At 56.0% G+C, this 13,718-nt stretch overlaps 1 protein-coding gene across 15 annotated transcripts in view; it reads right to left on the reverse strand.

The window, feature by feature from the left end:
- Window positions 1-13,718, reverse strand: part of CSNK1E (casein kinase 1 epsilon) — a 38,406-nt gene that overhangs the window by 4,917 nt on the left and 19,771 nt on the right. For 5 of the 15 annotated variants that reach the window (XM_060413555.1, XM_042247726.2, XM_042247728.2 and 2 more), the window contains exons 3-7: window positions 7,819-7,929; window positions 7,539-7,687; window positions 5,892-6,120; window positions 5,108-5,278; window positions 3,175-3,964 (exon numbers count right to left, since the gene is read on the reverse strand). In XM_060413555.1, the coding sequence (XP_060269538.1) occupies window positions 3,375-3,964; window positions 5,108-5,278; window positions 5,892-6,120; window positions 7,539-7,687; window positions 7,819-7,929 (1,250 nt within the window). In that variant the 3' untranslated portion in view covers window positions 3,175-3,374. Of the gene's footprint in view, window positions 1-554; window positions 616-1,386; window positions 3,070-3,156; window positions 3,965-5,107; window positions 5,279-5,891; window positions 6,121-7,538; window positions 7,688-7,818; window positions 7,930-13,718 lie in introns of those variants that run through there. The other 10 variants (XM_042247733.2, XM_042247735.2, XM_042247736.2 and 7 more) reach the window with 5 other exon arrangements.

Here is a 13,718-nt window from a genome sequence, read left to right on the forward strand (position 1 = left end):
CCACACAACTGCCCGGGAGAAAGCTCGACCTGGGGGGCAGAGGGAGGTCGCTCTGTCCTGGTCTCGTGGGGCCTGGAGTCACAGCTGGGAGGACTGATGCCCCAGGATGACCAACCAACCTAGGTTCCCCCCCCGCCCCCATGTACAGAAGGCTCCCTGCTGCTTCCAAACACAGCAGGGCAGGTGCTCAGAGGCCGAGAAAAGAGTTACAAGGCGAGCTGAAGGCAGGGCCAGGACTCAAACCAGGCCTCTCAGGGCCCAGTTAGGGGGATCTTTTCAAAGGGCTGCTCCTCCCCTGGACCTGGCAATGGTTTCACAACTAAGAGGCCCAAGGGACCCACACAGATGCTGCCTTGCTTGGGATGGGAGCTGGAGAAGGCATGGACTAGATGCCCCGTGGAAGAAAGAGGCCCAGCAGGCAGACGGGGGCAGAAGAGGTACATGAGCCCCTGTTGGGGGCTCTGCCCTCTGGCCACTGCCACCCCCAATGCAGGAGGAAAGGAGAAAGGCCCAGAGAGAGGAGCGCAGCATGGGGGCGGCAGCGGCCGCGTTACCTAGTTGGTCCTGGGGTCGTCCACAGGGAAGGGCAGGGGGCTGGCATGAGGGGGGCCGCATCTGTGGAGGAGAGAGCTGCAGGCTGAGTTGGGGGGGCGGGGGCGGCCTGCTCATGGGCCACAGGCTCCTACAACCCTGTCTCTTCCAGAGAACCGGCCGAGAAGGCCTGACTGTCCTTCAGAAATCGGGTGGGGGCTGGCTCTGGACTTCAAAGCAACTCCAGGAGCTAGCGGCTGGGGGGTGAGAGGATCCTTGGATCCTACAGAAGAACCAGGGCCCAGAGAGGCCTCAGGAGGCCTGGGGCCGCACAGCTCAGGGCAGAGCTGGGTTATGTCCCAGTCTTGTTCTGCTCCCCATGCTCCCAGAGGACTCGGGCAGAACATTCTAGAGATGTACGTTCTCCGTCCTCCCACCCTCAAGCCTGTCCAGGCAGGCCAGGAAGCACCAGGGCGCCACCGCCTGACCCCCGGTCCTCACCCCGGGCTCCCACCCACTCAGTGAACAGATGGGGAGAGAGAACGACTGAGCCAGAAGCAGGGCCAAACCTGTGACAAGAGCTGCCACGCCCAATCATTAAACATCCCTCGGGGAGGGGGCGCATCCACCCTGCAAGGCAGGTCCGAACTCACTCTCTGGTGGGGGGACACTGAGGCTCAGTGAAGTCAAGTGACTCCCCAGAGGTGCCCAGCCCAGGGGCTGTGGCTGAGCAGAGGGCTGGAGCCCTCGCCCTCCACAGGCTCAGGCCCACAGTGGCCCAGCAGCAGGAGGAGCTGAGTCACTCATCCCGTTTTCCATCCAACCCAAGTGACGCCTCAAGAAATGCACACCAGGGAGGTCTCTTGGCTTTTATTTGCCCATGAGAAGACACAAAAAGTCAATGTCCAAGTCACACGAGCCTTCCCCTGTGTCGTGCAGACCCCTGCCCTTGGCAGTGTCAAAGTTTCCACCTGGCCGGCTGGTTAGACTTCAGAATACAGTGGTTCTGTGCAGCTTCCAGGCTCCAGGTATCCGGGGACTCCAGGGCCCTGACGCTGAACAATACGGCATTGCCCCTCCAAGGAGGGAAGTTCTCAGTCAAGGACAGGATCCTTCCCATGGAAGAGTTTGCAGCCCTCGGTGCCCAGCATGGTGTCCAGTCTGCTGGTAGGTGCTGGTGAAGGCTTATTGCAGGCAGGGCAGGAGGGGTGATGTGGAAGGAGCTTGGCCTTGAGGTGAAAACATGGAAGGTCCCCAGGGCATGTCCACAGATCCTTCCGCCAAGGGCAGCTGGAGGTGGTCAAGCTCACCATGGTGGGGACGGGGTCAGAGGTGCCCAGTCATCCAGTCCGATGGCCCTCAAGTCAGAGATTGGTGCGGGAGGTTGGCATCTCTGCTCAGCTTTTGGCTCCAGAGCCTGCCTCGACGGGAACTCCAGGGAAGGGTCAGGGTGCCAGCAAAGGGTGCAGAGAGTGCTCCCGGCCTGGCTTGAGGCGAGGTCTTATAGGCTGGATGGTCCCATGAGAGGCTCTTTGAGGAGCCATCTGGAGCTGCAGGTGCCCCTGGACTTTCTGCGATGATGGCAATGACGGATGTGTTCACATCCACCTTGACAGGTGTGGCAGCCACGAGCTGGCCACCTGTGGCTCCTGAGAACTTTAAATACAGCAAACGCCAACTGAGGAAGTATGTTTTCAGCTTTAATTAACTTTAATGAAATATCAGCCACATGTAGCCAGTGGCTACCACATTGGCCAGCACAGGCCGACTTTGCAAAATCCATTCTTGGAGATGTACTAAGAGCAAGGGCCAAACTTGACCCCGAACCAGACTCACGAACACCTCTGTACAAGGGTGAGAGGGTGTGCACAGTGCCCTAAGCAGCGCCCTGGGGTGAGAGCTGTGCTCCTAGCCAGAAGGTCTGCAGTGATGGCTGCCACTGCCCATCTCCCACCCCTGGGGCCCTCCAGCCTGTGGGACATTTTCATCCTCCGCCCAACCTCCGCCCTGCTCCTTAGGCCACTGTCTGAGAGTCAGAGAGCGCGCCAACCAGAGACCAACCGCCGATCCCAGGGTCCTGGAGAATAAGGCCTTGTCCTGAGCATCCGGCAGAAGGGTGCCCACCAAGAAAAGAGGCAGTCAGGAGGACACGCACTCCAGGTAGGGGCGTTTAATGAGTTCACGTTCAATACAGAGGCTGCCGGCGGGGTCTGGCCAAGGCTGTTCCTGGGGTCCACTGCCACCAGGCCCTCCAGGGCAAGGAACATCGTGTCTCTTTCAGGCTCTGTTCATCAGGCAGCTGATTCGTCCCCAAGAATCTCACGGCAGGGGCTCCTCCACATGCCCTCTCCACTCTACCCCCACCACGTCAAGGGATGTCTCCTCGGGCCTGGCCCCGATGGGCTTGGGCACACCCGGTGATGTCAGAACTGGGGCCCTGCAGTCCAGACCACAGGCCAGTAGTTTTGGGGGGGCAGCTCCTCCACCTCCTCCACGGGCCTATGTGGAGGGCCCTGGGTGCCCAGGGGCGCCGGGCACCTGGAAGGGACAGAGAGAGCACAGCGGAGGCTCAGCCTCTTGGGCTCCCCCACCCCGCCAAGTGGTAAGTCTCGGAGAAGTCAGATCCTGGAGGCGCTTACCAGTACACGGGTGGGTTCGCCGGCCCGGCACAGGGACAGGGGCGGGGGCTGGGCAGTGCAACAGCTTCGCTGTCGCGGGGCTGAGCCTGGCTCGAGGAAGCCCCCTTCTCCAGAAGAGACGTGAAACAAGACACAGGATGTCACAGATTCCGGAGTCCCAGGCCCAGCGGACGAACACTTCTCCCCACCCCACCCCCACGACTCTTAAGAGAGAGAGAGAAGAGAGATGCCTAGCAAGACCCAGTGTGCCACAACCAGGGGGAAGGAAGCCACAATGAAGGGGTCCAGGCTGGCCAAGGGGGACTCAGCGAAGGCCGCCAGCTGGCACGCGCAGGGCACCAAGAGCAAGACGCTGCAGGCCAGGATCAAGACAGTGGGGGGGCCCACCAGTGCCATCCGGGCCCCGCTCACCCAGGCGTCCAGGACGCCCAGGCGGGCCCTCCTGGGTCCACTGGGAGGCAGCGCCCCACCTGGGCCCCGCTGACCGCGGAGGCACAGGCCGTCTGCACGGATGAGGCTGGAGTGGGGGTCACGTGCGCCGTCCGGCTCGCAGCTCCCTGCTTCCGGGAGCCCCGCCCACCACAGGGTCACGCTGGCCCTCCCGGCCCAGGCCGCCACGCCCGCCTCGGCCTGCAGGAGACTCACGAATTTGAGCATGTTCCAGTCGAAGACGTAGTCGTAGGAGAAGCCCTGCCGGTGGAAGAGGTTGCGGAAGAGCTGGCGCAGGTAGGAGTAGTCGGGCTTGTCGTCGAACCGCAGCGAACGGCAGAAGTTGAGGTATGTGGAGAACTCGGCTGGTGCGGGGGGCGGGGGGACAGAAGGTGCCGTCGTGAGGCCTGCGCTCCCAGGGCCCCCCGGACGGCGCTGTCCTACCCAGCCCCCGCCCCTACAAACGCTCGGGACCCAAGAGGGGTCAAGATGACATCCTCCCTACCACGGTCCGTGAGCCCCAAAGACAGTCAAGAACTCGCTGGAAATTCTAAGCCACAGGAGGAAAACTTGGCTTTCCTCCCCTGAAAATCAGAGGCAAGAGGAGGGCCCTTGTGAGACGATAGAGCACACACACACACAGGTTCCTCTCCCGGGGCTCCTAAAGCCCGTGTAATTTCCTAAGTGGTGAGAGTGTGAGGAGCATCCTGTCCAGACTTCAGCGGAGGAGATTCCAGGTGGCTCCCGGATGGCAGCGGGTCAGCAGAAAGACCAAGCCATGATCAGAAGCTTGGGATTCCCCGGGGCCCACCCGTACCCACTTCCCTAGAGAAGGGAGCGGGGCTGGGAACGGAGTTAATGGTCGTCATGACGATGGGATGAAGCCTCCATAAATACTGCAACAGCATGGGGTCTGGAGGACTTCCTGGTTGGTGACCACATCCCCAGCTCCACTCAGGAAAGAAGCTCCTGCATTCGGGACCCTCCCAGACCTCACTCTACATGTCTCTCTTCAACTGGCTGCTTGTCGGCATCCTTTATCACATTCTTTCATAAACTGGTTAAAACGTATTTCCTCGACTTCGGTGAGCCCAATTAACTGACTCCAAAGAGGGAAAACTCAGATTTATAGCCAGCTGATCAGGAGCACAGGCAGCAACCTGGACTCATGACTGGCATCTGAAGTGTGGCAGGAACAGCCTCATAGGATCGAGCTCTTAACTGCAGGGTCTGACGCTTCCTCCAGGGAGGTAGTGTCGGAAGTGAGTTAAAACGGAGGACACCCAGCTAGTGTCCAGTGTTGGTCCCAACACTCAGCCCTTGCGAGGAGAGGCAGGAGTGTGGGCTGGGGACACGAGCTGAGCCTGAACAACAACAGAGCCACGAGTGACGGATGTTGTGGCGCCGGGCAGTGGTGGCCCAGGACAGGCTCTGTGCGGCCTCGCTGGGCCCTCAGAAGGGGCCTTGGGGACCGCGGGCTAAGCACATTGCCCCAGCGGGCTACTCACAGGGGTAGCCTTTGCAGAGGACCTCGATGGGCGTCGACATCTTCTTCTCGCTGATCCGCTCGTACTTCTGGCGCTTGGTGGCCGCTTTGAGGCCCTGCCAGGGCAGGGAGCCCAGGTTGAAGTACATGAGAACGTAGCCCAGACTCTCCAGGTCGTCTCGACGGCTTTGCTCTGCGGAGTCAAGGACAAGGTGAGGGGCAGGGTCCACCTGGGCTCCTGGCGGATGGGGCCAGGACCCCTTTCTCCAGGACCTGCTCTTTGATTGGGGCGAACAACCCACCCTGTGCACTCAGCACGAGCCCATCCCACCCCACCACAGGCTGGCTTGCTGCACTATTACCCCTCCTACAGAGCAGGGGCTTGAGGCTGGGCTCTGCTTACTCAACCTGGGCCTAGTGTCCCCAGCTCAGGCTCTCATTCATTTAGCCACTATGCAGCAGGCACCACGGGGCCTCCCTGCCCAGCCCACCCTGTGGATAAGGCACAAGCACTGGCATCAGACAGGGCTGGGCCAGACCTGACTCTAACGCTTGCTAAGCAGCACGACCCTAAGTGCCTGTGCCACATGGTGAGCCTGCAATTCCCACCTGGAAAAATGGGGACATGTCCTCGCCCACCAAGGCTGCTGTGGGGATGACTAAGGCACGAGATAAAGAGTGCTTCTTGCGAAGGAGAAGACCTGCCTGTGTGACCAGCCAAGGAATAAACCCAGGCTACAGAAGGAAGCCAAGGTCCTGGCGGGCAGCCCATAGGTACCCTCTGCCCCCAGGCCTCGCGCACTCACCGATGCCCAGGTGAGTGTTGATGGAGGCGTAGCGGGCAGTGCCAGTCAAGTTCTTGTTTTCCCGGTAGGGGATGTGCTGGTGGGTGCGGGCGTCCCGGTACTTCTTGGCCAGGCCGAAGTCAATGATGTACACCAAGTTGCCCTTCTTCCCCAGCCCCATGAGGAAGTTGTCAGGCTTGACGTCCCGGTGGATGAAATTCTTGGAGTGGATGTACTCAATGCGGCTGATCTGGGGGAGGGGAGAGCGAGTCACTCAGCAAGTGCTGAGGCAAGGGGAGCAGGCCTCGTCAGATGCTCGGAGCCAGGCCTAGACTGGGGGTTGAGGCCCTACAAATGGAAAACACAGCCATGGTCCCTGCCAATGGATGGGGACCCCTGCCAAGGGCAGGGCAGCAAGGTCAGTCTGCAACCACGATGTACGATGATTTCAAAGACGCAGGTCAGGGAAGGCTTCCTGGAGGAAGTGGCAGTAGAGAGAAACTCTGATGGAGGGGTTCCCTGGGTTAGATGTGACACAGGAAAGAAAGCAAGGCGGGAAAGTGAATGGCAAGATCTAGAAGGGAGCCCAGAAAGGCATTCAGGCCTCGTCTGCCTGGCTGTACACCCTCAGGGTATGGAAGAGGCCCTCAAGGAACCAGAGAGGCATTTCAGAGGTTGTTCTGCCAACCAGACTGGGGGGAACAGGAGCACATGGAACCCTAAACTTGGTAGGTAGGGGTGACAGAGATGAAGCACACAGGCAGGATTTAACCCTTGGCTTCTGGAGGATACCAAAGTCAGGGAGACACAGAGGACCTTCCTTTCCTTTCAACAATGTGTTAGAAACACATGTTAATAAGCACATACACAGTCTGTCTTCCGGCAGGTTGGCCCCTCCCTGGGTCTCAAGCTTCTGAATATTTCCTAAACTCAAAAACCTAGACTTTTTTGAGTCTCATGTCCTGAGAGAATCTGACAACCTTCTCTGCACACACACATTTAACCTAAAATTGGAGGATGTCTGTGGACTTTCTGCAGGGCAGACACAGACACAGATCCTGGGGAACAAGATCTCTGTGTTCCATTCCAGGGCCAGGATTTTGGGGCTTTTTTTTCTTGCTGTGCCACGCAGTATTGTGGGATCTTTGTTCCCTGACCCGGGATTGAACCTGTGCCTCCTGCATTGAAAGCAGAGTCTTAACCACTAGACCACCAGGAAAGTCCCCTGGGCCAGGATCCTGTGCTTTACCTTTTTTTTTTTAAATTTTTCTCCCTTGAATTTATATAAGGATTAAGGACGCAAGAAATGTCTGTCCATGGGCACTGGGGTCAGGGGGTGTCCCAGGTGACCCCACAAATGGGAGCCACTCCTGAGGAGACGAGGCCCAGCAGCTCACCTATGGCCACTGCATGGAACAGGCCCGAGGTCTGGGTGACCACAGGCTTCAGTCACCCAAGGGAAGAGTCCCAGGCCTCCCGTGGGAGCCCAGCTGAGCAGGTCTGGAGTGGAAACTGGCAGTCTATGTTTTAATACCCACCCCCCAGCCATGGCTGATGGTCAAGGTCCCCTGGTCCCGGTCCCACGTCGCTGTCACTGCTTTCTGCTCCAGCATCCTCCGGCTGGGTACCCAGTGCCCCCCGGCCTGAGGGAGAGGTTGGGGGACTCACCATCTGGTCAGCCAGGAGCAGCACGGTCTTGAGGCTGAACTTGCGGGAGCAGAAGTTGAAGAGGTCCTCGAGGCTGGGCCCCAGCAGCTCCATGACCATCACGTTGTAGTCCCCCTCAGCCCCGCACCACTTGATGGATGGGATCCCCACTGTGCGGAGGTGGGGCAGTCAGGCGCCGTCACTCCCCAGCCCACCAGTACCTGGGCCCCTCCCCATGCAAGTGCGCAAGGCACAGACCCAGAGCTCCCACCCCGACGCCCACCGCCCCTCCGGCCCTCACCTCCCCCCTGCATCATCTTGTAGAATTTGCTCTCGATGTGCAGCTGGGGGTGCTTCGTCTTCACACACTCCAGCTTGATGGCAACTTCTTCACCAGAGGCGATATTGGCACCTGCAGGGGCAGAGGGACCCGGGTCACACTCAGCTGGCCAGGCAGCCCTAGGCCAGGACCACTCCGTGTCTGCCCCTGAGCAGCTCGGTATCCCGAGAAGAGGAAGAGGCTGGAAAGGTGGCGGAGGCCCCAGGCTGTATCCAGGGGAAGCAGAGGGACCGAGGCGCACGGAGCAGCTCCCTGACCCAGCCTGGGCACGAAGGGAGAACCAGAACTGCAGCATGTGCTGCTGGAAGGAGGGAAGGGCTGTGGACTATGCAGAGAACTGGAGGCTGGGGCAGCAGGCAACCGGATGTGAGGGGGTCAGGACGGGGCCAAGAAACGTTCCCAGACCAGTCAGGCAAGCTGTGTCCTGCAGAGTGGAGCCACTGAGGACTCCTGAGCTGGAGACAGGTGCCGTCAGTGGGGCGTGGAGCCGAGGAGGAGAGCAGGCAGAGACGCAGCGCCGTCTCAAGAAAGATCCCAACCGAAGCTGCAACGGGCCTCAGTTTCCCCACCTGCAGGCACGGGCAAGCTGGGCTGGAGGGCTGGGGGCTAAGCTGAGAGGCCGGCTCCTGCTGGGAGCCAAGGGGAACTAGAGCTGCCATCACTAAACGGTGCAGTCTCGGCACAGAGACAACACAGAACGTCCGGAGGAGGAGACAGCCACTGGGAGAAGGGAGGGCGGGATAAAGCCAGGACCTCAAACCAGGGACGCCCGAGATGGGGCTCCACAACAAACATGCTTGAACAGCTGGCAATCTGAGGAGGGACAACACAGCTCACGCCACGCACCACAAGTCCCGATAGAGCAGAAGACCACACGGGGGGAAAAAAGATCGGAGTGCAAGTTGGCTCAACCACTTTGGAGGCCAGGTTGGTCTCTGTCTGGTAAAGCTGAACACACACAGACCCTCGGCCAAACCAGGCCACTCCCAAGGGTATACCCTTCAGGAACACGACCGCCGGGAGGCCAAGCAAGGACCTTTGCACAGCAGCAAAGGACCACAACGTCCAGGGCCAGAAATCAGCCACGAGGTGGGGCAGGCGCCCAGGGACGCCTCAGACAGGGAGAGCCAGCACGACGGCTGCGGGGGTGGCTCTCTGCATCCGAACCTTCCCTGAGCAGAGGGCAAGGAGCAGTACCGCTGACAAGGCCAGAAGGTGGAGACAGCCGAGAGCCCATGAGAGCAGGCGTGGACCGCCACTCTGTCTGTCCCTAAAAAACGAGCAGGGCACTGACACAGGCTGCGACGTCGACAAACCTCACAAACACGGCGCACGGTGGATCAGCCACACTCCAATGCCCAGAACAGGGGAACCCACGGAGACAAAGGTTAGACTGGTGGCTGCCAGGGACTGGGGGCAGGGGAAGCAGGACAGGCCACAGGGCAGGCTACCCTGCTTAACAGGTGCAGGGTTTTCTTCTGGGTGATGAAAATGCTTTGGAACTAGACAGGGATGGTGGTCACACACACTGGGATTGTACTAGAGTCAGTGAAGTTGCTCAGCTCAGTCGTGTCCGACTCTGCGATTCCATGGACTGCAGCCTACCAAGCTCCGCCATCCATGGAATTCTCCAGGCAAGAATACTGGAGTGGGTAGCCATTTCCTTCTCCAGGGGATCTTCCCGACCCAGGGATCAAACCCAGGTCTCCTGCACTGCAGGCAGACGCTTTACCATCTGAGCCACCAGGGAAGCCCCTGAGATTGTACTAAGTGCCACTAAATGGTATACTTTCAAAATGGTTAATTGTATATCATCTGAATTTCACCTCAATTTCAGGGGAAAAAAAAAAAGAGGAAGGAAGAGACAGAAGGATGCAAGCGCAATCTTGACTGTCTCTATCTCAAAACATTCCTCACTGAAACATATATAGTTTAGGGATATAAACGTAATTAAACTCTTCAACAAAAGGGAATAACTTAAAATGTAAAATTCAGACGGTCCTTACCTATGTGTGGAAGCAAAGGGCAGGATGGGGTGTGGTTACCTCTGTGTGCGGGGAAGCAGAGGGCAGGATGGGGTGGGGTACTAGGGGTCTTCAGGGTGACAGAGCTGTCTTCCTCCAGTTAGTGGTGAGAAGAGTGCCTTAAACCGTGCCCATGTTTTATACATTTAATTTAAAAAATAAAACAATGAGATGTTACAGGAAGGGAGCATTGCTTTTAATTTAGGGATAGGCAAGGTTTCCCAAAGAAAGGCAACGCCAAAGAATGTTCAAACTACTGCACAACTGCACTCATCTCACACACTAGCAAAGTAATGCTCAATATTCTCCAAGCCAGGCTTCAACAGTATGTGAACCAAGAACTTCCAGATGTTCAAACTGGATTTAGAAAACGCAGAGAAACCAGAGATCAAATAGCCAACATCTGCTGGATCATCAAAAAAGCAAGACAATTCCAGAAAAACATCTACTACTGCGTTATTGACTACGCCAAAGCCTTTGACTGTGTGGATCTCAACAAACTGCGGGAAATTCTTCCAGAGATGGGAATTTCCAGACCACCTGACCTGTCTCCTGAGAAATCTGTATGCAGGTCAAGAAGCAACAGTTAAAAGTGTACATGGAACAACAGACTGGTTCCAAATCGGGAAAGGAGTACATGAAGGCTGTATACTGTCACCCTGCTTATTTAACTTATATGCAGAGGACATCATGAGGAGCGAGCGCTGGGCTGGAAGAAGCACAAGAAGGAATCAAAATTGCCGGGAGAAATATCAATAACCTCAGATATGCAGATGACATGACCCTTATGGCAGAAAGTGAAGAATTAAAGAGCCTCTTGATGAAAGTGAAAGAGGAGAGTGAAAAGCTGGGTTAAAACTCAACATTCAGAAAACTAAGATCATGGCATCCGGTCCCATCACTTCACGGCAAATAGATGGGGAAACTTTGGTTGGGCTCCAAAACCACTGCAAATGGTGGCTAGAGCCAGAAAATTAAGACAGTTGCTCCCTGGAAGAAAAGCTATGACCAACCTGACAACATATTAAAAAGCAGAGAGATTATTTTGCCAACAAAGGTCTGTCTAGTCAAAGCTATGGTTTTTCCAGTAGTCATGTATGGATGTGAGAGTTGGACCATAAAGCTGAGTGCCAAAGAATTGATGCTTTTGACCTGTGGTATTGAAGAAGACTCTGGAGAGTCTCTTGGACTGCAAGGAGATCCAACCAGTCCATCCTAAAGGAGATCAGTCCTGAATATTCATTGGAAGGACTGATGCTGAAGCTGAAACTCCAATACTTCGGCCACCTGATGTGAAGAACTGAAGGTTTTGACAAGACCCTGATGCTGGGGAAGACTGAAGGCAGGAGGAGAAGGGGATGAAAAAGGATGAGATGGTTGGATGACATCACCAACTCGATAGACATGAGTTTGAGTACGTTCTGGGGGTTGGTGATGGATAGGGAAGGATGGTGTGCTGCAGTCCATGGGGTTGCAAAGAGTGGGATACAACTGAGCAACTGAACTGAACTGAAAGGTTTTTTATCCCTGACTTAAAATCCAGAAGCCATTAAAAAAAACAGTCTCCCTCCCCTCGAAAAGAGCAATCCCTTCCCCATGGCAAAAACCCCAGAAACAAAGTCCAAAGACTTACAGTACATACTCGTAACTTTTATCAATGGCAAAGAACTAATATCACACTTACACTGAGCGCCTACAAATGAGCAGGAAAGAGACCAACAACGCCACAGAAAATAGGCTGAAGGAGTCAAACACACACTTCACAGTAAAAGAAATTATTAGTATAAAAATGGCTTACTCATGAAGACACCCAACCTCCTGTAAGAGAAAATCTAAGTTAATATCCTGAAAGACCAAGTCCATGTAAGCTGGCCTGCATTGCAGGGGCAGGGGGCTCCCCTCCCCAGCAGGCAGGCCCCATATGAACTGGGGAAGCCAGGCTGCAGGGCTGCCTGGCTCCCTCCAGCTTCCACTTGGGGGAGATTAGTCGACACACGCACACACAGGGCAAAACAGGCCTGGATGGGGCTGTGGGCTATAGGCTGTTTGCAACAGTGAAAGCTTGGAAACAACCCAAATGTCCAGTGCGGGGCCTGGTTAAATAAAGAAAGGCCCATCCATAAAGCGGAACACAATGGAGAAAGAATGAGGAAGCTCTCTGGGTGCAGAAGTGGAAAGATCTCAAAGATATAGGAAGTGAAAAGGCGAAGTATAGAACAGTATGTGTTCTATGCTCGAGGACACAATATGTATCTGTGTTTGGTTGTATCTGCATAAAGAAACACTGAAAAGAAACATGAGAAATCCACAAGGCTGGAGCAGGGCAGGAGAGGGAAAGGACATTTCTCTGATACTATCTTATATGTTGCCCTGGTTTTTTTTTTTTTTCCCAAAATCTTTGTTAAAATTCACATAAAGTGTACAATTCAGCGGGGTTTTTTTTGTACATTCACAAGGTTATGCAACCGAGGCCACAATCAATTTTAGAATACTTTCACCATCCTCAAAACACCCGAATCTCTTAGTAGTTACTCCCCACCTCCCCCAGCAACTCCCCCAATCTAGGCACCCACGGAGGCACTTTCTGTCTCTATGGATATGCCTACTCCTGCCACTTCATACAAATGGAATCATACAATACGTGATCTTTCGTAACTGGCTTCTTTCACTTAGCATGATTTTGTATTTTGGACTTTGGTTGTGTGTATTTTCATTTCTGAATCATACAAAGTTAAAATTTAAAAAATAAAGCAGATCCCCAAATTCAGTGCGCAATGGGAAGAGACAAAGCACTTTGCAAACTCTAAGGTGCTTCTGAAACATCAACACTCATCTCTGGGGAAAGCCTCGCATGTTTCTGGGGCACAGTAAGGATGCGGCAGTAGGGGCTGGGGCTCACTGCAGTCTACCAGCCTAGCAGTGGCAGGAAAGGCTGCAAAGGCTCCTGTGGTGTGAGGAGGACCGGGCCAGGGTGGTCACCGCACGTGCAAAGGCCCAGCGGGAGTGGGGTGCAGTGAGCTCTGGGTGGTTCTGGTGCCGCTGGCTGGTGCTCGAGGGGGCTGAAGCAGACAGCGGAAGAGGTGAGCGGGGAGGAGACAGGAAGGGTCTCAAGTGCCACAGTCCTAGGCATCAGCCTGAGCCTCTGGGGACCACGCCTGGCTGCCTTATTACGGGGTCCTGTGATTCTGTGGTGGGGCCATCCTGCGCACTGCAGAGTGTTCTCCGGCATTCCTGACTCTACACACCAGCTGCCAGCAGTCCCCCCACCCTGAGCCAAAACAACCAAAACTGCTTCCAGGCCTTGCCAAACGTCTCCTGTGTGACAAAATCTGGCAGTCCCACCCCTTGTTGGGACCACTGGTGTATCAGGAAGGACAGGAGAGGAATTGAAGTTGGGGGGTATCTGCACGGAGGCTGCTGCAACTGTCCAGACGATGGTGGCCCCGCTCAGGCAGGGGGCAGGGACTGGGCGATGCAGGGCCTTCAGCACTTATGATTCAGCAGATTGTGCCGAGAGCAGAGGTGCAGGGGGAATGCCCCTCCCTGAGATGGGGGTGGAGTGAAGGGGAGGGGCCTTTGGGCCCTGTGGGCTCTTACACACCACCCTGCAAGTACTACTGCTTTTATCTCTATTTGACACGTGTGGAAACTGAGACACCAAAGGTCAATCAATGAGCAAATGCTGCACAGCATCCCTGAGCAGGGACCTAAGCTGTTAGGCACAGGCGTCTGACTCCCACTGCTGCCTCCAGGTCCCACCACCCCCACCAGATCCCCGCACTGCCCCTAAACTCTTACCAGGAAGTCACAAGTCCTCTCTCTGACCTCCCTTCCTTC

The sequence above is a fragment of the Ovis aries genome, chromosome 3 (genome assembly GCF_016772045.2).
Source record: "Ovis aries strain OAR_USU_Benz2616 breed Rambouillet chromosome 3, ARS-UI_Ramb_v3.0, whole genome shotgun sequence".
NCBI classification, from domain to species: domain Eukaryota; kingdom Metazoa; phylum Chordata; class Mammalia; order Artiodactyla; family Bovidae; genus Ovis; species Ovis aries.